We start from the raw sequence: 26,505 nt of genomic DNA, 5'->3' as shown, positions 1-26,505 counted from the left end.
ATTTAATTGGGGCTGACTTACAGGGTTAGAGGTTCAGTCCATTATCACTAAGGCAGGAACATGGCAGCGTTCAGGCAGGAGGAGCTAAGAGTTCTACATCTTTATCTGAAGGCTGCTAGCAGAAGACTGACTTCTAGGCAACTAGGATGACAAAGCCCACACTCACAGTGACACACCTATTCCAACAGGGCCACATCTCCAAATAGTGCTACTCCCTGGGCCAAGCATATTCAAACCATGACAATTGATAATCAGGTTTTCAGTATCTTGGTTGATTCAAAAAAATGTAGAATGTCTGATATGTCTCTCTTTAAAAACAGTATGTTCCATATTTATTTTAAATGTCTTTTTTGTGTTTTTTTGTTTGTTTGTTTTTCGAGACGGGGTTTCTCTGTATAGCCCTGGCTGTCCTGGAACTCACTCTATAGACCAGGCTGGCCTCAAACTCAGAAATCTGATTGCCTCTGCCTCCCAAGTGCTGGGGTTAAAGGTGTGAGCCACCACACCCGGCCTTTTTTGTATTATAAATTAAGTCTAAGTTTCTCAGAGATTTTAAGTCTGTTTTCTCCTGGGCTAAGAAATCATTATCTTTTAAGCAATGACCTAATCATGTATTGAAATGTAAAATGTTTGGAGACACGGTTACATTTTCAGTTCTATTCACTGCCACTTAGTGCTTCCCTGCCATGGTTGGTTGGTTGGTTGGTTGGTTGATTTCTTTCTTCTTTCCTTTCCTTTTCTTCCCTTCACCTTCTCCTCCTTTTCTTTTCCTTCCCCTTACCATTTTTTTTTTTTTTTGACAGGATTTTTCTGTGTAGTCTTGGCTGTCCGGGAGCTCTCTAGATCAGGCTGGCCTCAAACTCGTGTGTGTGTGTGTGTGTGTGTGTGTGTACTAAAACTAGAATTCCTTTGATTTCTTTTCATGATTTTTTTATCGATCTGTTTGCTTGTGCCACTGCTTATTAGAAAATATTGTGTGCTAGGCACTGGTCCTGATGTTGAGGATACTTGATGTATCACTAAAGTGTAAGTCCTTTCTCCCAGGGAATCCAGCTGTAAGGGCAGAGTGGGCCTTATGCCTGTCCACCTGAGAAGAATGCTGGAAGGTTGTTTTGAAGTAGTTGCATTCTAGGAGGTGAAATTTGAATTTAGTATTTACAGTGACCAATAGGAATATGACAATACAGAACTGTGTTTTACTTATTCCATAACAGCATGCTGAGAGATTAAGTAGTATTGTGTAGTAGAAGGGATTTCTGGTATAAGTAATAAAGCATTTTTTGAGCTAAAATGTATTCATTTTATTTTTAAGATTATCTGATTGTTTTAGCTCTGTCTCACTTGAATTTAAAGGTTCTAAACAAGTATTGACTGCTAGTGAAAATATTCTGTTTATATCAGAGTTGAGTTATTTTTAGTAACTGGTAAAAATCCACCAGACGGTAGTGAAAAAAATGTGTCCTGTAGGTTGATATGGAAGTGTGTGCAGGCTGTCTGTGGGTCCTTCTGAACCCAGAAGTTGTGTAGTCAAGACACCCACAGAATGCTCTCCTGAAGGGACTTCCAATTCTCAATCTAAGTTTTCTGCACATTTGTTACTTCCAAGGTCAAGGAGCTAGGATGTCTGTTCTTTTAAATGAAGTCTGTTTCCTCCCAGGGCAGCATCTTCTGTTCACACAACATCATGCCCTACAGCTGGTTTGGGGAAGGGTTACTCCCTGGCTCTCTATTCCCAAACTGAACACGTTTAATTGGTTATTGTTTCAGGTAGATTAGCTGGTATGCATTAGTATCTTCCTCATTCTTCACTGCCCTGCTTTCCATGTAGACTTGAAATCAAGTGTGAATCAACTTGGGCATGCTGCAGTCATCTGGTAATAGTTTGGGGAAAAAAAAAGTTTCCCATCTAAATTAAATGAAGACTGGTGGTTTTAAAGTTCATGGTAGCATCTTGTATAAACTCCAGCTTATGTTTCATATTATTCCTGGTCATGCAGTATGTTCTGAAGAAAAAGTAGCTATAGATAATCAGTTAAAAGAATGACAGATTCCCTGATGTGCTGATCGGTAGTAAGACCTAATTTCGATTTTGAGTGTGCTGTAATGGATTACCATATAGATTCAGCTGAGCACTGAGCATTAAACAGAGTCATGTGTTTTCCAGAAAAGTAATATTTATTCACACTGTGTGGCTTTCTTGAATTTTTTTTATTTTATTCTCCAGTGAAACTACAAACAAGATGTCAATAGCTTATGTGGCATTCACAGCAGTATAGCTTAGAATATCAGCTGCAGTACAAGAAATGCCAGATTGCATTTGCCTCACCAAAGGTAGGCTTCATCTGGGACTTCTGAGGCCCAGGCTTAGCATTTAGACTAGGTAGTTGTGTTTAGCTCTTTATTTATTGACCCTCATAGGATTTAATCCATAAAAAGCACCCCTCACAATATTAGTGTCCACAAAGATGCATTAGTATGGCTATTGTTTTAGTCTCTGAATTGTTGTATAAAATTCTGTCATTTAGGAAATATTCTTTTTTAAAAATTAGTGTGTATGTGTGTGTGTGTGTGTGTGTGTGTGTGTGTGTGTGAAACTCTGCTTGTGAACGTGCATGCTCGTGTGTGTACCATGGAGTGCATGTGAAGGGGAAGCTTCTGGAAGTTAATACTCTTACTTCCGTCATAGGTCCTGGGAATTGAACTCAGGTTGTCAGGCTTGATGGCCAGGAATTTATCTATCAGCCCATCTCACAGGCCCTTTTGGAAATATTACATTCATTAGACTCAATGTTTCATATCTAAACCTTGGAGTTTCTTTCTTTTTGTTTTGTTTTGCTTTGTTTTGTTTTTCGAGACAGGGTTTCTCTGTGTAGCCCTGGCTGTCCTGGAACTCACTTTGTAGACCAGGCTGGCCTCGAACTCAGAAATCCGCCTGCCTCCCAAGTGCTGGGATTAAAGGCGTGCACCACCACGCCCAACTTGGAGTTTATTTCTTAATCTCCTTAATGTAGACCCATTCCATAAATCTGAGTACTTACGAGAAGTAGTAAGGCCTGCCCTGCCCTGACCTGACATGAGTTGGAGATGATTTTGTGGGAGACTTGGACAATATGGAAACATCTTTACGCATATCTGTTTGATGCTTTTTCTGTTTTCTTATATTAAAAGGTACTTTTCATTGCCATATACTAATAAAAAAACAACGGAGGAATATTAATATGTATTTTGGAGACTGAAAAGTAGTTTGGTTTCCATGAAAAGTTAAAAATCTGAAAACCAGTGGGCATGACACATCAAGTCAAAATCCACCCTGAATCTTTTTTTTTTTTTTTCTTTTTTTCTTTTTTTGGCTTTTCAAGACAGGGTTTTTCTGTACAGCGCTTACTGTCCTGGAACATGTTCTGAAGACCAGGCTAACCTCAAACTCAGAGAGATCCACCTGTCTCTGCCTCCCCTGTGCTAGGAATAAAGGCATTCACCACTACTTCCTGGCTCACCCTGAGTCTTTAATACACTTAGCACCTTCTTGAAGAGTGGTATCCAGAAGTGGTCCTACTTTGTAGCTAGGAACTTCCCTTGAAGGAGAATACAGAAGAAGGTGAGCTCTTTGCTCAGGCAAACAGAACTGTCAGGAAGTAGGCAGCGAACCATAGGAGGACTTCAGAGGGAGGTGCATCCACGTGAAGCCACTTCTGACTGAATTGGAAACAGCTGGGGGAGCATCTGGGCTCCTGAAGTGGGATACACTTCTCTTAGGGTTCCAGCCTTTCAATCTGATGAGAATAAGCTAATTAATAATTTAAACATTACTGTGGCACACAACAAAGATGTGTTGCTCAAATTCCCTTTCAGTTTGCCACCTACTGCGAGAGAGGCATGGATCTGGGTCTTAGTGCCTTCAGCCTTCCTGTGGCATGCTCTTTTCTCCATGGGCCTGGAGGGTAGCACCTCACTTCCAGCTGCCTGAGACTGTGCTCCAGAGTTCCCTCAGCTGGTAGGGCTCCCCTGCTCATCCAGTTTCCCTCCCATTCCTTCCCTTCTCTCAGCTGTTTCCTGTAACCCCATTGTAGTCTATTTTCCAAAGATTTTTGTCTTGTGAAGATGACTGTTCATTTGTCACCAAAGACAGTGGCCTGGGCCCTGATGTGGTTATAGGTGGCTCTTGAGTTGTTTGCTCTGGCAGCAGCCTTGGTGTGGAGTCTCTCATTTCTAGTTCAGATGCTGAGGTGCTGGTGCTACTCTCCAGCTGGCTGGCCTTACTTACTTCTGTGGGCTCTTGCCTCCCATGTATTGTATTCTACAGCCACAGTGGCGGTGTGGGTAGGAAGAGGGGTATTAAAAATTATATCCTTTTTGTAGGACAAGGCTCATGTGAGCTCTTATTGTCATCATGTAGAGCAGGACTTCCTAAATTTTTCTACTTATGACCCCCCTCCCTTGTCAGAGAAACTTTATCTGCCCCAGGTATATAGGTATGAAATATATATCCCAAACAGTTATTGTTAATAAATCTCAAAGAAGTATAAAGTAATACTTTGGTATACATATAACTTTACCACTTATTAAAGATGAAATCAAATTTGTGTACTAATGAGAAAGATTTGCTTATTTATTTTTAACTTAAGAATCAGATCTTTGCTGCATATTTGAAGTAAGATGTAGTGTGTCTTCAGAGCTTTTCGAAGTTGATCAGTGTTTTTATTTTGTGATTGTCAGTGCTGAGAATGACACTGCACAAATACATAGTTTAAAGTGGCAGAAAAAAAGGAAAGAGAAAAGAAAGCGCATTTCAAAACTTGCTAGATTTCTGAATCCTGTCCCAATCTGGTGCCAAAATTCATTTGATGATCATCCCATTACCAACTCAACCAATAGTGTTAAGAATTAAGTACATTAAACCAAAGATATATGTAATTATTATGTTCTGAGGCATCTATAGGAAACTAGTGAAAATCTTTCTAGCCTGTAATTAAACCATTACGATTTTATATGAGCAGAAAACTGTGTGCACTTGTTAAACACAGTACAATTCATAAACGTATAATAGTTTCAGACCTGAGCTGTGGTGTTTCAGGTAGCGTTTGCTGGCATTGCATGCAAGGTGTGTGCTGTGTTTGGAGCCAAGGCTGCAGCAAAGTTGTGTGGTGCAGCACACTCAGCCACTGCCAGCAACACCGAGGATTCATTACATGTTTGATTTTGAATTAAGTGTTGGTTATTGCATGTTCAGAAACCTTGTGCTCTTGCCAACTTTTTTGTGATTCCTATACTGTTAGGTGATCCTATTTGGAGTTGTAGCCTTCAGTTTAAGAAGCTGGCTTATAGAGAACTGACGTTTTAGGGATGGGATGTGGCTCAGTGTTAGCACATTTGAATAGTAACTGTGAGGGTCTCATTTGGGGCCCTAGACACCACAGTCTGTACATAAACAAAATGGATGTGGATCAATGGAAAGAACTGAACTCCACGTCTTCTGATGCCTTTTTAAAAGCAAATATTTTTTGAGGTTGTGCATGATGGCCAATGCCTTTAATCCACACTCAGGAGGCAGTGGCAGGTGGATCTCTGTGAGTTCAAGGTCAGCCCGATCTACATGGGTTCTAAGATAGCTAGGGCTATACAGAGAGATGCTGTCTCAAAAAGGAAAACAAAACAGAACATTTATGTGTCTGTGTATGATTTGCATGTGTGTGTGTGTGTGTGTGTGTGTGTGTGTGTATGTTCATTTGTGCATACTTAGGTGTGTGACTGTAGTGTGCTCTGTGAGGTCAGAGGACTGTTCTTTTGGTTCTTGCTTTTCACCTACTTTGAGGCAGGATCTCTTGCTCACCACTGCTTATAGCAGACTAATTTCCAGAGATTCTCCTGTCTCTGCCTCTTGTATCCCTGTAGGATTGCTGGGATTATAGACACATGCATCTACAGGATGCAAGAATAGGAATTTTCATCTCACAATGATAATGTAATGCACTTTTAATGCCACAAGATATATTTTGGTCATTTGCATTTTTCCTTTTACTTTTTAAAGAGAGGTGGTTGCTGGGATAGTGAAGTGGCTTTGTGGGCAAAGGTGCTTGCTGCCACTCAGTCCCTGTTACCTACAGTGTAAAGAGAAAGCCGCCTCCCTCAAGTTGTCCTCTAACCTACCCCCCCAACAAAAATATAGTAAATATTTTAAGTAGTTATATTAAAAATAAAAGGAATCCAAGTATAATTTACCAGAATGTGCTCTAGGGTGTGTGTGTTAATCTCATGGACCTTTTGAAATTTTTTCTATGCAAACCTAATAAAATCTTTAAAAATTGTTTTAGAATTTTATACATGAATATAATGCATTTGTTCAAGTCCAGTCCCTTTCACCCCCCTCCTCTAGTTCCTTTCTTCTCCCTTCCCATACACTTTCCCCACCCAGCTTCATGTTTCTAAACTCATGAATCATTCCGTGCTCTTTATATGTGTATGGGCATAGGACCATCAGTTGGAGCATAGGGACACATTCCTGAAGAAGCTGACTCTCCAGCCAGCGTTTGCTAGTAAGGCCAACTTTTATTAGCCCAGTATTCTTGAGTTTCAGAAATTTGTTCATTACCCACTAATGGGTGCTTTCCTAAGTACAACTTAAGACCTACTTGTAGGCATTGCTTTTATGAGATTCATATATTTACATTTATTTGTTTGTAAGTTGGGGGGAGGTGAGGTGAGAAACATGAGAAACATGGGCCTATCTAAAACATATATTTCATTTGTTGCTTTTGTTTCTTTTTGTCTTTTCTTATTTTGTAGAAAATACTGCAGTTTCTACCTGAACGAATTTTCTTTCGATGGCATTACCAGAGTATAGGTAAGATGAAAGCCAATAATGTATTAGTGATATAGATTTCTACCAATTGAGGTTTCACACTGCTTTATGTAGTTAATATTCCCAAGATAGCTTATAGAAAGAAATGAAGGCTTTGTAATTTAAATCAAGTCCAACTTGAACTTTGTAGGAAAGTAAGCTTATCACCATAACTGGTTAGAGAATAAGTGACTGTGGACCCGAAATGGTCATGTCTCCTCCACCAAGGCTCAGGAACTGTCTTAGGAGGGGGAGGGAAGGACGGTCAGAGTCAGAGGATGAGGAGGGCTGTTGTTCTCGTGTTCTTGCTTGCACAAGACCCACACAGATCAAGCCTGTTAGTATCCTGGAGTGGATGGAAGAAGGGCTAAAGAAAGGGCAGAGGACATAAAGTTGGGAGGGGGCTCTATTGGGGGGGCAACAGGAGTCAGAGTAGGGAGTGGGAAATGGGTATGATGAAAAGAGATTGTATATATGTATTCAGTTCTCAGTGTATACATTTCAAAAAGTTAAATCTCTTATTTTAAATGTTCCCATTGCATTCTAGTCCATGGGCTTCCCAGGATTGTGTTAAAGATGCACACTTTTAGGTCCCAGTCTGACTTTCTGAATATGGTGGTCTCTTAACAAGGGACACAGAAGGATTCCTGTGCACATCAAGTTAAGAAGCACTGATCTATTTTCTTAAACAATCATACATTATTTTTTACAAAAAGCTTGTACTTCAAGTCTGCATTATTATTCAAAATTGCCCTATTTGGATACTATAAGGTGTGCCACCCAGAAGGGAACTTGAAACAAAGCAAGTGTCAGTGTTATCTCTTCTGCTCAGCTCTTTACACATGACAGTGCATTTAAAATGCCCAGCCTAACTGGGGCATTCTAGGGTATAGTTCTGCATGCCTTCTAAAGAGTTCCTGCTTCAGTCCTTTTACCTATAAGAGTTTGCCAGTTGATACATTTTTTCTTTTGTATCAGATGGCTACATTGGAGGAGAGTGTGAACCTTGGAATAGAATCTTTATTTGAATATTCACACATTCCAATGTTTATTGAGGGAGAGAGAAACCTTTGGGACAAAAAGAAGAACATGTCACCATTCTTGCTTTGGAATGGTCTCTTGCCCCTTGGGTAGGTAAATGAGAAAAGTAATTACAGTGTAATTGTTGCTGTGAGGGGAATATAGTGGGAAGGGAGAAGAAAGGTTGAATAATTCTGCCTAGGAGAGTTGAAGGATCTTAAAGAGAAGTCAGTTCCACCTGAGCCTTGAAAGGTAAACAGGGCTTCTTGGTTGGGAGAGCATCATCATGTGCTAAATCAAGAGCTTGAAAAAAGGATTCCAGAATTCAGAGTTCTAAATTCAATTTAGGATTGTTCCTGTGAGAACAGGTAATAAACTCTTATAAAAAATTGAATTCAAGTTTTGTGTTACAAATTTAAATTTAAAGAAGGTAAAGTATGTATATTGTGTATACCTATGAAATCCAATGACTGTATCATTATTTAAGAGATCATGCTAATCTTTAAATCTTTCAAATAAGCAAAGTTTTCCTTTAAATCTGAGCAAGTTTGCCCTAGCATTTCTGCTTAATTGGAGCTTTGCGATTATGTATTTAAAGTAAGGTAAACATTTTAAAACTGCAGAGTGTCAGCTAACGAGGCTGGGATTTGTGAGGTTCTGTGTGTGGGAATGAGAAGTGAGTGGGTAGCATTCTTGGCTATGCAGGTAGAATGGCTTCTAATTTGGCTTACAGCATTTATCCGGAACCCACACTGTTTTCTTCAGATAGCACTTCAGGCTGTCTGAAGATTAGGGGGCTCACCTCAGTGTGAATCAATATCCTAGAACTCTGCAGATTAAGTAGCATTGTGCTGTGAAATTTAACAACTCCTATGTGCAGAGTACATAGTATTCTTTAATGTTGTTTAATGTCATGAAAATGAGTTAAAGTTGCTGACATGATTTGCTCTTTACCCATTTTGGTAACATCTAATCAAGATAAGCGATCTTTTGGTTTAAAGGGATAGGACTCAGTGAAAAATACTCAATACCATGCAGTATTTGGTTATGCATTTTATATGTCATTAATTACTAAGTCTAATTTATTCAACCAGTTTTTATTCCACAGTATAAAAACCAAGTGCATAAGTAAAGTGAAATACAATTTTTGACTTTTCAGCCCTGTCCCTGGTTTTATACTCGGGCTACCCAGTGTGTCCCCCATTGTGGGACATATGAACATAACAAGCCTTCCCTCACAGTTCTTACTCCACTGGTCCTACCTCTGAGCAGCTTGAGTTGAGGACCTTCCCTGATCCCCTTGCAGCTGTCCATCCCACTTCCCACTCATCCCTCAGGGCTGGGCCTCCTGTACACTTGACACTAGGACTCTCTCCCAAGTGCCTCGGCCAGGATGAGCTCACCAGAGGGCCAGGTTCATGTCTCAGCTTAGGAAGGAGTGGCTGGAACTAATGCTCCTTTGAGCTTGGAGCCAGTTCTCTTGGCTAAGCTGCTAGCTGCCCCACCACTTGGCCTTTCTTTCACCTCCTTGGTCATGGAAACCTTGCTTTTCTTAGAGACTCAAGCCTTTTGTGTTGTTCCTCAGGAACACAGAAGGTCATGGCCTCTTTTATTTAGTGCTACTTCCAGAATGGTTTGGCATCCCTCTCCTTAGACTGTGTCAGCTTGGTGCTACATTGTCTCATCTCCTTTTTTTGTGGCTTTGTCCTCTACTGATCCTTCTTGTTACCCATAAGCCCATTGTTCCTCTTCTCCATGCTCAAGGGGCTTCCTGCCCTTTGTTATCATATGGATGTCTGTCGGATTACAAGTCTCCATCCTTCTAGTCTCTTACTAGTTACATCTAGGCCTCCTGATCTGATTTTTATTTTATTGTTCTAGAAAACAGGTTTATTGGGGAGGGGATGGAAGATAGATAGATGGATAGATAGATAGATAGATTAATGCAGCATCACCCTCAAAACTTCCTCATTCTTCTTAGTAATCCCTTTGTTCTTTTCTTCCCTACCCCAGCCCCAATCACTAATATACTTTCACAAGATTCACTAGATATGACACTGAAAGTAAAATCCATAAAAGAAAAAAAATTGATAAGTTGTGTTTCTTCAAATTAAAAGAAACTAGTCTGCCTTTACATTTTCTAGAGTCTTGTTTAGATAGAATCATATAGCATTTTTCTTTTTTGTTTGTTTGGTGTCTACCTTGGGTAGGGTTACTATTGCTGTCATGAAACATTGTGACCAAAACCAACTTGGGGTGGGGGGAAGGGTTTATTTGACTTACATACCCTGATTCAGTAGACTTATATAGTCCCCTGAGGGAAACCAAGGCAGGAACTCAAACTGGGAGGAGCCTGGAGGCAGGAGCTGATGCTTTCTTGTTTGGCCCTCATGGCTTGCTCAGCCTTCTTTCTTATAGAACCCAGAACACACTAGCCCAGGGTACTAGCACTCACAATGTACTAAGTTCTTCCGCACCTATCACCAATTTAAAAAATCCTCTATAGACTTGTCTATGGTCTGAGGTTATGGAGGCATTTTCTCAGTTTAGGTTCCTTTCTTTCAGATGCCAATAGCTTGTATCAAGATGACATAGAACTAGCCAGCACAGCATCTTTAATGCTATAACAATTATGAAATTCATCTATGTGGTATGTTCTAATAGTTCATTCTTTTTATTTCTTAGTAGAACTGTATTCCATTGTATGGCTTTGCCATCATCTGTTGATTTTTTTTTTTCTCTTGCTGATAGTATTCAGTTGATTTTCATATTTGGCTATTATCATAAACCTACTACTGTTAGACATTATGTACAGGTCTTTATGTGGACATAAGCTTTCCTATCTCTTGTAGAGTATACTTAACTGGTAAACTCTTTATAGAGTGGCCATATCATTTTATGTCCAAAGCAATTTCACAGTTCAGTTAACAGCAGTTATTATAGTCACAGTTTAGTTTGTTGATAATTGTCTTCTCCTCTCTCTTTCTCTTTTTCTGGAACAGGGTTTCTTTGAGTGTAGCCCTAGCAGTCCTGGAACTCACCCAGGCTGGCCTTAAACTCATAGAGATCCACTTGCCTTTGCCTCCCGAGTGCTGGGACTAAAGGTGTGCACTAACACCACCCAGCTGGTTGTGCTATCTCATTAACTCAGGTCTTGAACTTTTCATGTGATTTCTGTGTATCTTCAGTAACATATATATATAAAGATTAACCATTTAAAAGTTAACATTGGTTTATTTATTTATTTATGATTTTGGAGAATCTGATAATTTTTGGTACAAGTCTTATCAGATATATTCCTTGAAATATTTTCTCTATAATTTACTATAATTTTGAAGAATAATGTTTTTAATTTGAAGATATTCAATTTATCAATCTTTATGGGTTATACTTTTTAGTGTCATTTAGGAGTCTTTAAGATATTTTATTTAATATTCATAGAATACCTATAATGTATTGGATCACATCTACTCCCCATTCCATTCCTTCAGTTCTCCCTTACCTGTCCCACCACTTTCTCCTTCAAGCTACATGTCTTTCTCTTTCTGTTTTGTTTTGTTTTGTTTTGTTTTGTTTTTTCGAGACAGGGGGTTTTTCTGTATAGTCCTGGCTGTCCTGGAACTCACTTTGTAGACCAGGCTGGCCTTGAACTCAGAAATCCGCCTGTCTCTGCCTCCCGAGTGCTGGGATTAAAGGCATGTGCCACCACCGCCCGGCTTGTCTCTCTTTCTTAAAAAACAAAAAACAGAAAACCGAATCCTTTTACTGCTTCCTGTAAGTGTGTAGGTGTAGACCATACACTGGAGGATGTGTAGGCTCTTGGGCCCTAGTCTCTGAAGAAAACTGACTCTCCCTCCCTCAGCAGCCAACTGGCTGTAACTCCAGTTCCAGTGCCCTTTTCTGGCTCTGAGGGTAACTGGACCCACAGTGTTCATGCATACATACATGTATATGAATGCATACATATATCACATATACACACATAAATAAAAATAGAATAAAATAAATATAGATATTTAATATCCCCTTATATGATTTAAATATTTGTTTGTATACTCTATTTCTAATCAATTGTTTTAAACTTCTAGGCTCAACTTTAAAGAAGCTTTTACACACTGGAAATTCTATTAAGGTAATCCTTTTTATGAAAGTATACTGGAATATTTTTCTAAATTATTTTAGATTTATTTACTTTGTTATATGTGTATGAGAGTTTTGCTTGCATGTATGTATGTATATGCATCACATGTGTGCCTAGTGTCAGCAGAGATCAGAAGAGGGCGTTGGATCCTCTGCAGCTTGCGTTATGGACGGTTGTGATGAAAGACCATGAGAACTCCTCCAGCATGTTTCATTTGCATTTGAGAACACATTTTTCATTTTTTAAAAAAAGATTTATTTGTTTCATATATATGTGAGTACACTGTTGCTGTGTTCAGACACACCAGAAGAGGGCATCAGATCCCATTATAGATGGTTGTGAGCCACTATGTGGTTGCTGGGAATTGAACTCAGGACCTCTGGAAGGGCAATCAGTGCTCTTAACCACAGAGCTATCTCTCCAGCCCCACACTTTTCATTCTTGTTTACTTATGTATCTTCTTTTATTGCCTTTGTTTTCGTCATTTAGGAATACAGAAAAGGAGCAATGTGTGGTTTTGAACTAAGGAAGAGATGGAAGTGAGTGTAGAATAAAAAGGGGTATGCTGCTCATTTTCTATTGGGTGCTGCTTGCCATTCAGATCATGGTAATGGTGCAGGAAGCAGCTGAGTATAGACACAAGGCAAGGAAAGCAGCCCCATGTCACTCAGCCCGGTCTTCAGAGTCTCATTTAGCGCCAAAGAACATTGTGTTAAGATGGCTGAAATTCTGCTCTGTTCTCACATAGTGGAAATGTGGAAGGAGGGTGTCTCTGCCATTGCTCCATGGACAGTTGAGCACTGATGATGGGGAGCTGTTGCCTTACAGAATGAAATACTATTAATAATGGGAGCCAGACACTGCCTTGTGTGCCTTTATGTGTCTTTATGTGCATGTTAGCTCACTCAGTCCTGCTGCTTCACAGATGGGGTGACTAAGAAAAGGATTTTTCCATGTATCACAGCCAGAAAGTAGTAGAGTATGAATTTGAAGCCAGGTTGCCTTCTCCAGCACCTAAGCTTTTAACCTTTGTGCTGTATGTATTGCATCCTCTCTTGTCACTGAGGGAAGAGCCTGTGTAATTTAATGATAACTTTATCCCCCTTTCCCTCCCTTCCTTTCTGTCCCTTCTCTCTCTTTTCTCCTTCTCCTCCTTCTTTCTTCTTTTTCCCCTTCCTCTTTCTCCTTCTTTCTCCTCCTACTCCCTCTCCCTCTTCCTCTTTCTCCTCCCCCTCCTCCTCCCCCTCTTCCTCCCCCTCCTCTTTTCCCTCCTTTTCTCTCTTTTTGCTGATCTCTAAATTGAGATTTTCCTTTTTCAGACTCCCAGGTACTGGGATTATAAGTGTTATACCACCATTCCTGACACATATTCATTCATTCTCTCTCTACATTTTCTTTTTTCTTAAGACTGATGCTACATTGCAAAACATTTCTTCAAATCTTTGTTAAATGTTTGTTTTTTTGTTGCTTTTAATTCTGTTTTTAGATAAGATGTGAAGGAATCAGACTATTTCTTTTGTGGCTTCAAGCACTTCAGACAAACTGTGCAGAAGAGCAGGTGCTGATTTTCGCTTGCCTAGTGCCTGGTTTCCCAGCGGTCTTGTCATCCAGGGGTCCCTGCACACTGGAGACACTCATCAACCCTAGCCCTAGTGTAGTTGATGGTAAGCAGCATTAGCAGGTGTGACATGCTGAAATGACTCCTCTAATTTTAATTTTTATTTATGTGTATGTGCGTATATATGTGTATCTGTAAGCTTGTGCCTCGTGTGTATGGGTATATGAAGAAGCCAGAACAAGATGATCCCCCAGGGGTTGGAGTTAGATTGTGAGCCACCTGACATGGGAGCTGGGAGCCAAACTTGGTCCTCTGGAAGAGCAGCGAACCCAGTGTTGTTAACTTCTGAGACCTCTCCAGGCCCTGAATTGCTCTTGAACTTACCCTGAGACTTTCCTTGGTGTTGATGTTCTTGAATAGAAATGAAGCCCAAAGAGGAATCATTCCTTGTGATTCACGGAGGATTCCTAAAGACATTATTATCAAAGCCATAGGTTCAACTCAGAGTACCACAAAATAAAGACTAAAAAACCTGTGTACAGGGAGCGGTGATGCCAGCCTGTGACTCCAGCCCTTGGGGGGAGTGGGGTGGAAGAGGCAGGAACATCAAGATCTTAAGGTCAGCCTTGATTACCTACTAAGTTTGAGGCCAGCATGGGCTCTATGAGAGACTCTGTCTTAACCCAGTCAACCAAACCACTGACCAACCAAACAAACCAGAACAAAACAGCTGGAGCCTGTTTTCTATTAAATTATAACGAGGAAATTCTGAAGTGACCGAAACAGGAGTGGAATGCAGGGGAAGATGTACTTCACACAAGTGTTCTGTGCCAGCTGATGAAATTTAAACCTGCTTTCCCAAACCACTGTTGTCTCACCACTGTTGCTTTAAGAGGCCATTCATCTTACTTTGCCAGCTGTGTTTTTCCATGTAGCATGTCTGAAAGGACAGTAGTGGCCTCATTGGACTATTTGTGTTCTGTGAATGAGAACTTAGTGTATAACACTTCTTTGCACTGGATTTAGGCTGACCAAAACAGACTTTGAATGGAAAAGAATGGTCCAGAGAGAGAAGCCTCTGAGGACCTCTATCCTGGGCCCTACATCCTGTACATACTGCCTTGGGGTTCAGTCTGAGAAGTTTCAGTGGCTGCATAGATGTGTTGTAATAAAGGCCATTTTGAAACCTTATTTAAAATTCAGCAGTAGTGAATACACTCTCATTATTTTCTACCTTTCAGCAAAAATATACCCAGAGGAAATCACCCCACTTCTGCCAGCCATATCAGGGGAGAAGATTGCTGAGGACCAAACCTGCTTTTTTCTTCAAATACTGTTGAAATACATGGTTATTCAGGTCAGAAAAATCATAGCTGTTTCACTGATGAGCTCATTTTCATGGGATGGATGGAGAGTTACTGCCTTTCTTCTTTCTGTATGGCTGTATTGCTTTCCTTAAGGCAATTTTATGTAGTGATTCATTAAACACAGGGCATGCATTGTTGCTGGGCCACTTCAGCAAGTACTTTTCATATGAATTATTTAAGGCAGTTTTACATATATATGTGTGTGTGATTTCATACACAAATGCAGTATATTTACATCATTTTCATACCTCCTGAGTCTCCCCCTCCATCATCCTTCTAATTTTTTTTTTTTTTTGAGTCAGGGTCTCACTGGGTAGCTCTGGCTGGCCTGGAACTTATTTTTGACCAGGTTGGCCTTGATCTCATCTGCCTACTGAGTATACCACCTCACCCAGCTTCTCCTCTTTAAAATATCCTACTGAGTACAATTACAGCTGTCCAGATGTGCATGAGTGAGGGCCATCTGCTGGGTCATGGGCAGCCTACTGTGGGCCACACTGATGAAGAAAATTGATTCTCTGCCCAGCAGCTGCCACCTGCCAAAACCTCCTCCTCTGTCCATTTCAGAGTGTTGACTGTCTTGACCTTGTGCAGGCAACCACAGCTGCCGTGATAGGACCTGCATGTCTAGTCCAAAACCATTTTGTCGTTGTCCTACCTGACCTCTGACATTTAGAATATTCTATCTCCTCTTCCTGGTGTTCCTAAGCTGTGGGGAAGGGGTGATGCAGGTGTTCTTTTGAGGGGCCTGAGCACCTGCAGCTGCTATTCTCTGCACTGTGCACAGTTGTGAGCCTGTATAGTAATCGTCACTCATCGCATGGAGAAGCTTTTCTGATGACGTATTTGGAAGGAATTTGATAGTGTGTCCCTTTAGCAAAATTAGTAGGATCTGCCGTTGGGCCTTTGACACCTAGTCATGGGTTCTTGTTCAGGTTTACAATACCTGCAATTCTTACTGTCTTTTGAGCTTTGTTGAGATACAGTTTCTTTATTACCAATATACCAATATTGTCATTTACAAATCTATAATAGGAATTTCAGCGTAATATTTCCTGTTTGTATACATTAATTTAAACTGTAAATATGCAAATATTCTTTCCCATATATTATCTAAAGGCTGCAAGCTTGGAGTGGAAGAATAAAGAGAATCAAGATACTGGTTTTAAATTTCTTTTTACGTTGTTTCGAAAGTATTATCTTCCTCATTTGTTTCCATCATTTACTAAGTTAACCAACATCTACAAACCTGTACTTGGTAAGTACTGTCTGATTCCTGTGTGGGTGTCATCCACAGGGCAGCTGTACAGTAGCTTCCATAGTAATTCTTGTGAGTGTTCTAAAGCGAAATAGTTACTTTATGTTCATATTGAATGGTAATGCTGTTATGAGAAGTTAAAGTTACCTAATCAACGATTCAATTATGTGAACCCATGTGAAGAGGTTTTGCCTCATAGAAATAAAGAGGTCCATGGCTTCTGTAAAAATAGAATGTGTTATGCTATTTTTGTATGTTTGCTACTTTTTAATGTCATGTTTTGCATTTCTCAGTCTTCTCATATATGTAGTGAATTTTAGTGATGCCACACCCTGCTCAATGGCTAGGTAGGCCAGCCCAGGGCACGCAGCTGGAGGAGTGCACTTTATGTTGGGGCTGTTATCTACCAGGATACTGACAGGTGCTTATGGGGGAGATGCTTTTGTGATGGGACAGTCTACAGATAGGAAGCCCCCAGAATACTGGGAAACAGAAAAGAACATTTAACTTAGCCCCTACAGTTACCTTTTATAAGAAATTAGAATTCACAGGATGGAATCATCCACTAAAGTGGGGAAAGTGGTTATACGTTTTTCTCCCTAGAAAGACAGAAATTAGTTAGATGGATAATTAAGAATAGCTTTGGAGGAGAAGAGGTCACGAGGGACTGTACTCTGCTTGTAGAACTTGTTAAACTAATTCAACACAGAGAGAGAGAGAGAGAGAGAGAGAGAGAGAGAGTCACAAACAGAAATGGACACAAACATATGAGAAAGGAGACTAGCTGAAGCATGGTGCATTTTAAAAACTGTAGAGGTCCTGGGACCTGTATTTTGTTATATATATTTTTTTTTTCCAAAATTTGTTTCTGACTTTGTACTATATGTGCTCATTATAAAAACACTGTACATTGCTGATGTTGCTAGGTTGAAAGTTATATATTGAAACAAACTGGTCATGGTGGCTCATAGCTTCAGTCCTAGGGCTTGGAAACTTGAGGCAGCAGAATTGTGAGTTAGAACCCAACCTTGGCTATATTTAGAGATTCTGTAATGAAAAAGAAGTAACAACAAAAAGTTATTTATTGTCAATATTTTTTGCCTCATTAAGGTATTCCAGAAATATAAGTAGTAGTTAAGATACGAGGTAGGAATCCGGAATTAAAGTATACATATTTGATGGAACTTAAAGGACTGACCTTTTCTTTTGAAAAGGTGGTACCTGAGACTTCAAAGATGTAACATGAATTTCTGAGTTCATTTAGATGAAAAGTCTTGTCTTTCTGAGTATAGCAATTACAGACTTATACCACAGTGTCCGGCTTTAGATATTTTTTGTTAAAGTTCATGTATGCTTTTACATTTGTTTCAGTCATAAAATAACATTAAATTAAGTATACTAGAAATGAAGATAATATTCACTATTATAGTCTCAAATAATTTTAATAATTGTTAACAAGAACAATTAGTGTGACTATATACTATTGCAGTATGTAGACAATGGCCACCTCTTTTTATTTATATTAAAAGGCAAAATCAGAATCAAACCTGCAAGAATATGCTATTTTTAAACATTTATAGGTTATCACTTTTAATTGCTATCTAAACAACCAAATATATGTAATATATTGATTAAGTGGAACAGTTCACAGGGATTATGTAATGTTAAGATTCACTAACTTAATTGTGTATTCTTTTTCTTTCTATCAGAAATTCCCCATTTGAGACCAAAGCCAGTATATGTTACTGTAACTCGAGATAATGAAACAATTTACAGTACAAAAATTCCATACATGGCAGCTCGTGTTGTTTTCATTAAATGGATTGTAACTTTCTTTTTGGAAAAAAAGTATCTAACTGCAACACAAAACACTAAAAATGGAGTTGATGTATTGCCTAAAATCATCCAGGTATGACAACCATCATTTTAAAATCTCTTTCTCTTGTATAATAAGCACACAAGCACATTAGCAAAGTAATGTTAGAACTACGGATTTTGTAGGTTTGATTTACTGGCTCGCTTGTCTGTAGGTCTGAGGTTTTAGAGAGATCTTTGGTCAGGAGCTATGCAGTATTGGAGTTGCTATAAGAAGGTAGTCTCAGGGGTGAGCAACATTCTGGGACTGTAGCTCTTGTGGATACTTTCCTGCCTCCCTTCTTTCTCCTTCTTGTAGGTGTTGTGTTTTCTGAGCACAGGCATAGGGTCTTGCCTTTCCTTCACCAGTTGGAAGGCCCTCATGTTCTGTAGATGTGGCCTATGGAGAGGGCTCATGCTGTCATGCAGCCTTTGCCATCTCAGGAGAGGCTTGGGCCAGCAGCTCAGGATCCCGGGGTAGTTGTTGCTTTATGATGCTGTTCCTAGAGAGAAGTCCGCCTTTCTCTGAGGCCTTCAGGAAAGACTTGTCAGGTAGGAGGGCCTTCAGTGTGTGTACTTGGTACAACACTACTGTTTTTAGAACTTAGAGATCAGGCGTATCACTGAGGGGTCATGGTTTTGTGTGGGTTGATTATCGTTGTTTCTTGTCCCCAAGAACAGGGCCAGCAACTGTAGTGCACTTATTGAAGGTTTGCTGATGTCAAGGAGGCTCCAGAAATAGGACGTTGCTCCAAGCTGGAAAAACACATATGCGGGAGGAGGCAGAGCAGAAGTTGCTGTATTTCAAGGTCATTGGTGCCTTGGCAGAAGGAGGAGCACCAAGCAGTTTATAGCCTATGGATCCATTGTAGAGGACTTACTGGAGACCCAGAGGGCAAACTTGTTTTCAAAAGAACCTCTAGTATAGAAGTACAGTGAGAACAACAAAGGGCTTCCTGAGAGATAGTTCAAAACAAACCAAACCCCCTTAACTTTATACTTTGAAAGATGACATGAAAACAGTAATGAGTATATTTGTCTCCTCAAAGTTTTTATTTCAGATTTGAAATATGATATTCTTTCATACGCGTAAAGTAAGTGAGCTGGCGTGGAGGTGCACACCTTTGCCCCTAGTCCTCTGGAGGCAGAGGCAGGTGAATCTTCTTGAGTTTGAGACCAGCCTGGTCTACAAAGCATGTTCCAGGACAGCTGGGCTATATGGAGAGACCCTGTGTCAAAACAAACAAGCACCAAAAAAACTATTATCCTTATCAAGGTGATCAAAACTGTTTTAAAACAATATACTAGTTTTATAAAAGACTTTAAAATATACTTAAAGTTCTGTTTCATAATAGAATTCATATTTTTGCTACAAAGTCCTTTGCTATATATGCAGAGTTGTTGGTTTTCTGTTCCCCAAGTGAAACAATATCCTTTTCTTGGTCTAAAACTAGTACTTTTGATAGGGAAAAGACCAGCTAATGATGTGTGTTCTAGACTCAGCTTCCCTAGCACTAGGCTTAACAAACTTTCTTGTTCCGTTGTTAGTTGGCTCTTTGTTACTGTGGCAAGGATACCTGAAGTAGTCAACTTGAAGCAGTTTACTTTTGACTCATACTTTTAGAGGTTGTAGTCCATGGTCAGTCAGTCCTATGGATTTGGTTCTGCCTATCGGGGATTTAAAAACCACTGAGATGGCAAGGCAGCTGAGCATATTTGTTTTTATAATTCTTTAATTATAGTAATAAAACATCACTTTTACTAATTCTGAGACAGTTCTCCCAATGACCTACAGGCCCCTGGGAAGAATGGGTAGAACGGTGGCATATACAAGCTGACAACTCTGAAGGGTTGTGTATGTTTGTCAGGTGACTACTGCTGTAGTCTTCTCTGTTCCTGAACTTTGCAGAGGCAGCAATAGGATGTGCTGACTGGATTGGCAGATCAGGATAGAGGAACTGAGTGGCATCACACTCAGGCATCACCAACAAAACAACTGAGATATGCCCTACCCTTGAGAGTTGCTTCATGAGCAGTGGGCGTCCATACTTAGACTGACTCTGAGAATGCTTTTGTCTCAGTATGAGCTGTGGGGTTCAGAGGGCACCAGGGTGGCAGAGAGATTAAGGTAAGGAATAAGTGGCAGTGTGTAGTTTTCTGAGCCATGGTAGTGCTGGCCTGGTAGATTGTTTCACTGATAGATCTTCTGCATGTACCAGAGGACTAGACATTGTTTCTGCATTGACTCTCAGGATGGTCTCATGCCAACAGCTTCACATTCCAGCTTGATTCTAGTGCATGGAAGCCAGATCTCCTTCTAGAGCCAGTTCTTCATAATAGTACAGCACGTGCTTTATCCACTAAGCAGTCTTCTTAGGTCTGGAGCTTATGTTTAAATAACTTGATACTACATAATTCTTCATGCTAGTATAATTATTTCATTGCTGTAATATTAACCACCTCAAAACTTAGTGTCTTAAAACAGAACCCCATTAACACTATGTTTTGTTTTTACTTAGTGGGACAGAATCTGGCTTGATACCTGTAATATATTTCATGGGCCCTTGAGTGGTGATCGTTTAGCTGGTGGATGGTTGGTCTGGAGGATCTAAGGTGACTTTATCCACAAGCCTGTTAGTGCTAGTTGGAGAGAAAGCTGGCTGGAACTAGTTAATCTATGCTGTCTCACTAACAAGGTCATTAGATTTCTTATATGGCCACGGGGGCCTCCAAGAACAACATTTTGGATAGATGGAAAATATTAAATACCAGCCTTTTGAGCCTGGGCCTTTTGAGCCTTTTGTTATAAGCAGTCTCCCAAGTTTTCACACCTCTGTGACAGCAGAGTAAGTGTGTAAGTATAGAGCCCTGGTGTGATGATGGCACACATTGCACTTACACATCAACTTACTCTGTGATTTCACAAATGCAAATTAAACTTTTTAGCTGACAAGATTTCACATCCTCTTCCCTGAAATATCTTAGTAGTTTTCCTGTTAAAGTCACTGAGTTCAGGAAGGAGTATTTGGTTAATTAGGAAATTGGTAAGTAGAGGTTCAGGTGTCCATGTTTGAGGCAACTGCTGATGTTCATCTTGCTACGTACCCTGTGCAATTGGTGGTAATCAGAGTACTTGGGAACAAAGCCAGACCTGGGTGTAGGTGCGTGGATCAGTGACAGAGCACATGCTCACGTTTATGAGAGTGTGCATTCCTTCTCTAGTCCTGCAACATTCACAAACCCAGAAGGTAATGAGCAGGACAGGACCCACATTTTGCTAGGTGCTGGTGAGTGAGGGTGTGGATTGCTGAGATCTGTGATGACATTTTCCAGACTGTTGGTGGTGGTGCAATACAAGAGAAGGTGCCAGAGCTGGATGGTGCTGGGTCCACAGAGCAGGACAAAAGCCATTCTAACAGCAGCACCTTGTCTGACCGAAGACTCAGCAACTCCAGTCTTTGTAGCATTGAAGAGGAGCATCGGACAGTGTATGAGATGGTGCAGCGGATCCTCCTGTCAACACGGGGTTATGTGAATTTTGTGAATGAAGTATTTCGACAGGTCAGTGTGTGTTATACAGTCATAAAGTTGATGTCATCTTTGTTCCTGTCAATCAGCTTCCCATTGCTCTAAGCCATGCTCAGGGACATCAGTGTAAACACAGGGTGTATTTTGTCTCAGTTCCAAGGGTCTTAGTCCAGGTTCACTTGGTCCTGTTGCTTTGGGCCTTTGGCAGGGCAGCATATTAAACAGGAACAGGAAGCAGATTGAGGCCTGTTTACCTCATGGATGGGTGAGAAAAAGATCAAGAGATTAGCGTCCTACAGTCTTGTCTGAGGGCACACTCTGCCATGACCTATGCTATCCCACTACATCATACCTCTTAAAGTTTATGCCACTTCCCAGTAGAGCCAAGCCAGGACCAAGTCACACGTTGGCCCAGGGGAAGATTGGTGCATTCCAGATCCAAACTGTAGCATTGTGGTTTTACTTATGACACGGTAAATAGCATTGATGATTTGGCCTAAAAATGTCCCTTCCAGTCTTACTTTTAGTTTGTCACAAGTTTTTCTGACCTACATTTTTTCCCATCTATATAACAAAGGGAAATTAAAAAATACTTTCATGTTCCATAGTAGACTCAGCTCAGAGGGTGGGCCTAGTAAACCCAGTGTTTGGAGACTTTCAGAGCTCGCACAACCCAGAGGCACTTTCAGAAAGTTGTAATTTCCCTGTAATGTTACATGACATGAATGAATGTGTGTGTGTGTGTATGTTTGTTGCACAAGAGATATGAGATGAATGAGAAAGGACATAAAGGAGAGAAAAGCTCTTTATCCAGGACCCTGGAATAACATACCTCAGGTAGGAAAGGAAGAGCTGGGAAGAGCTGGAGCAGAAAGCCGGAAAGAGCAAGGGAAAGAAAAGAAAGTGATCAGAAGCTGGGCCGCAGTCGAGTGATGCCAGTGATTTGCAGCAGGTTTGGTGTTCCTGGGCAGACATATCTGGGATCAGTTTTGACTGGCATCTTAAGGCTAGCCAATTTTATTACATTAGAAATCTATCTTATAACAGATAAATGTACCACTGACCAATGATTAAAAACTTATAATCCCAGTATTTGAGAGATGGCAGCAGGAGGAACAGGACTTTAATCTAAGTTTTAACTACATGGCTAGCTTGAAATTACCCTGGGCTATATGGAAATTTGTCTCAGAACACTAAGTAAGTAACTAGCTAAATGTATCATTATTAAAATTGATTAGGAATCATAATGTATAGGGTTGTTTTAGTTTTGTATTTAGCAAATCTTTTACCTTGGTTCCACAGCCTTAGAGTACTTGCTGTGTTGGATATTGTAACGTGTGTATGTGTGTGTGTGTGTGTGTGTGTGTGTGAGAGAGAGAGAGAGAGATTGAGATTGAGTGGCTTCAAAAAAGTATTCCAAAACTCTGACTCTCTCTTTTTTTTTTTTTTTTTTGGTTCTTTAAAAATAGTGAGTGTGGATTTATTTATTTATTTATTTAGGCTTGTACATGTGGCCAGAGATTAGCTGGGTAGAATAATCTTAGGTTTCTCTTGCACTTAGGAATTTATAAGCCAAAAATCTCACCATACAAACCAGAGCCAGGAAGACTTTATAAGGACTTTGGACTTTGGTTCTAAAGTTGAAGCTTTGGCATGAGGACATTTAACATTTTAAAAAAGATAAACATTTTTGCAGTAAGCAACAAACTGTAACAAAAATATATACTAGAAAAAGGAGGAAACAGAATTGGAAATTTATGGGGCAGAGCAGAAGAGCTCAGCATATAGTCTTCCTAGCAGAGTGGAGCAGCAGGAGATAGACTAAACCAGGTAAGGAAATGATCTTGCACAGACCTCGGAGTGACAGGTAAAAACTGGGACCTGTTGAAGTGGAGGGTCTAATGAGCAGGCCTGAGACAGCTGGCGTCTCTCCCAGTTCTCTTCTGTGTTTGTGAGCTTTCTGTCCAATAAGAGTATCCTGCTGTAGCTATAGATGTTCCTTTTTTTCCTTTGAAAGTCTGAGCATTTGCAGTATTTTTGCACGAGCATCAGTTGCAGCATAGCTGTATGTGCTGGCAGGTTTTATGCTAACTTGACACAAACTAGAGAAGGGAGCCTCAATTGAGAAAATGCGTTATTAAGATTCAGCTGCAGACAAGCCTGGGCATTTTCTTATTAGTGATTGATGTGGGTAGTCCCGCCCATTATGGGTGAGGCCATCCCTGGGTTCTATAAGAAAGCATGCTGAGGGAAGCATAAGGAGCAACCCAATAAGCCAACTTCCTCCATGGCCTCCCTCTGCATCAGCTCCTGCCTCCAAGTTCCGGCTCTGTCTGAGTTCCTGTCCTGACTTCCTTAAGTAATGAACAGTGATGGGCATGCACGAGCCAATTAAACCCCTATTCTCTCCTACTTGCTTTTGATCATGGTGCTTATCATGGCAATAGAAACCCTGACTAAGAGGATACAGAAAGTCAAGTTTCATTGCTGCCTGGAGAAACCACACATTTGAGAGAGAAGGTGATGGGAAAGGAAGCACTTTATGGGCAACAAGCTGACAAGTTGGAAGATGAGGACTCTTGTATGTCTTAGAAAAAGAAGAAGCCATGTTGAGGGGTTGCAGGTATAAGGCTCCATAGATACTGATTTTGGGTATGGGCAAAGGTGGGTAGGCTTTTGAATTTGGCAGGAATGATACTATTTCTGAATTTTGGTTAGTTTGCTTTTCTGTCACACAGACTGTTGTTATCCATAAAAGGTTCTGGGTTCATTCTGCAAATTTAAAGAAAAGTTGCTGACTAAATAGCATTATGTCCCATGCCATTTTATATCCTTTCCTCAGGAATAGCTAACTCGGCAGTTACAAAAGTGTATAGCAGGCATGTTTCATCCCAGGGTAGTCAAAAGGCAGCTGTCCCTGGAGAAGCAGGAAAGATAGCTGAAAGAACAACTTTCCCTGAGCAAGACAGTGAAGTGAAGCTTTTCACAGAGCAAAGAGTTTAACCCACTAGGTGATTTCAGCCAGAGCTGCTCTCTGTAGCAAAGCTGGTGGGAGACCTGCAGTTGACTGTTCAGCTGTGTGATCACCAAACTTAGTGATTAATCTAGCCACGAAACCAAACTAATTTAGTTAGATTTTTCTCTCTGTAGCATCAGTATATATTCTAGTTGCTATGCATTCCTGTAAATTGATAGTTTATTGTTAAGAAGCTTTCATGTTTTCAAAATTTATTTTTAATCTTAAAATTTAATGACATTTCCTTTCTGCCCTTTGCTCCTTCCAACCCATCTCCTATTTATCTTCTTTTCAACCCCCCCACCCCCCGTGTCCCTCTTCCCACTCCCATCTCCTTTTCCAACTGACATCCACCTGGGAGCGGGTAGTTCTCCCTCTCAGCTATTACTTACCGTTTTTTATCTAGGTGTGGGACTCCATGAGATTGCCTTCTTTCTAAATTACCACATCTGTTGATGTTTCTGTTGGTAATGCCATTGCTCAGGCTTTGCTGAGACTGTAGAAGATACCGTCTCAAAGCAGACTTCCTGGTCATCTGGCATTTATAATCCTCTCATGGTGTTCCCCGAGCCTTAGGTGTAGGAGTTGAGTTAAAGATGTATCTGCTGGGACTAGGCCCCTCACAGTACACCAATCTAGTTGTGTCCACTCATAACTTTCTGTGATGGCCGTGATCTGATGTAGAGACAGCAGCTTCTAATTTTATAAATAGAATGTGTAGTGTTAGTATGTTGCCTTCTGGTGTTTGCATGACACATATTTTTCTACCTTTTTACTGTGTACATCTCATGTACATATGCTTTGGATTTTCTCTTACAAATTCCATGTGATTTTTAAAAACTTTTTCTTAAATAGTTATAACCTCTGTTATAACCTCTGTGTTTTGATTACAGCTTTATTCTACTTCCATGTAACATAGAAACTGCTTTTCTTGGATGTAAATCAAGTCTTACCTTTCACATTCTAATTGTACTGAGGGTTATTTGTTGTTGTATTGTTGTTGTTGTTGTTTTTGGCTAATTGTCCCTTCTTTCTTCAGTACTTACATATGTGGTAGGTATTAACACGCTCCTGTAATTGTTTAATGGCTAGAAAACATCATGCCTCTCTAACACCTCAGCTTATGGAACTTTGTTATATATTTGAAATCCACATTATAAAATGAATGCATATATGTGCACCATACTTTTCATATCACACACACACAAACCCTATTCATTTAGAATTCTACAAAAGCTCTTTTTGTCAAATTTCTGACCTAGGATAATTTCCCTTTATGTCTGAAGGATAATTTTTAGTACTCCCCTTAGTTCATGACTGTTGGTAACAAATTTTCTTATCTGAAAATGTCTTTTGCTTTCACCTTTGAAGTATATTCTTCAGGCTGCTATGTTCTGTCTATACTGTACTAGCCATGCACTCTGCATGTGGAATATTCAGCTTTTTGTTTCATGGCTTCTGTTTGATAGTAACAATAAACCATGAAGTTTGTTCCTTTGAAGAAAGTGTTCTTTTCTCCCTTTTGGCTGCTGTTAATGTTTTCAGGTTGCCCTTGGTTTTAGCAGTTGTACTGAAAGATTGTTGTATCTGTTCTGCTTGCCTTTGAGATTCATGACTGTGAACTTGTTCTCTGAGCTCAGCCATTGGCGCATACTGCTCTGCTCCATCTCTGCATCTCTGTCCAGCTCCCCATCCGATGACCTTGCCTTGGCACTCCCCAGTTCCCCATCTGATGGCCATGCCGTGGTACTCCCCAGCTCCCCATCTGATGGCCATGCCGTGGTACTCCCCAGCTCCCCATCTGATGGCCATGCCTTGGTACTCCCCAGTTCCCCATCTGATGGCCATGCCGTGGCACTCCCCAGCTCCCCATCTGATGGCCATGCCGTGGCACTCCCCAGCTCCCCATCTGATGGCCATGCCGT

The 26,505-nt window shown here is 40.4% G+C and overlaps 1 protein-coding gene across 2 annotated transcripts in view; it reads left to right on the top strand.

The window, feature by feature from the left end:
• Positions 1–26,505, top strand: part of Ralgapa2 (Ral GTPase activating protein catalytic alpha subunit 2) — a 269,644-nt gene that overhangs the window by 44,709 nt on the left and 198,430 nt on the right. For both annotated transcript variants that reach the window (XM_029473906.1, XM_029473907.1), the window contains exons 4-10: positions 6,784–6,841; positions 11,947–11,990; positions 13,486–13,663; positions 14,799–14,914; positions 16,044–16,182; positions 17,892–18,091; positions 21,370–21,597. In XM_029473906.1, the coding sequence (XP_029329766.1) occupies positions 6,784–6,841; positions 11,947–11,990; positions 13,486–13,663; positions 14,799–14,914; positions 16,044–16,182; positions 17,892–18,091; positions 21,370–21,597 (963 nt within the window). The remainder of the gene's footprint in view (positions 1–6,783; positions 6,842–11,946; positions 11,991–13,485; positions 13,664–14,798; positions 14,915–16,043; positions 16,183–17,891; positions 18,092–21,369; positions 21,598–26,505) is intronic.

Source organism: Mus caroli, chromosome 2 (assembly GCF_900094665.2).
Source record: "Mus caroli chromosome 2, CAROLI_EIJ_v1.1, whole genome shotgun sequence".
Lineage (NCBI taxonomy): Eukaryota > Metazoa > Chordata > Mammalia > Rodentia > Muridae > Mus > Mus caroli.
Note: the sequence above shows the minus strand (reverse complement) of the source record. Positions and strands in the feature narration are given on the sequence as shown.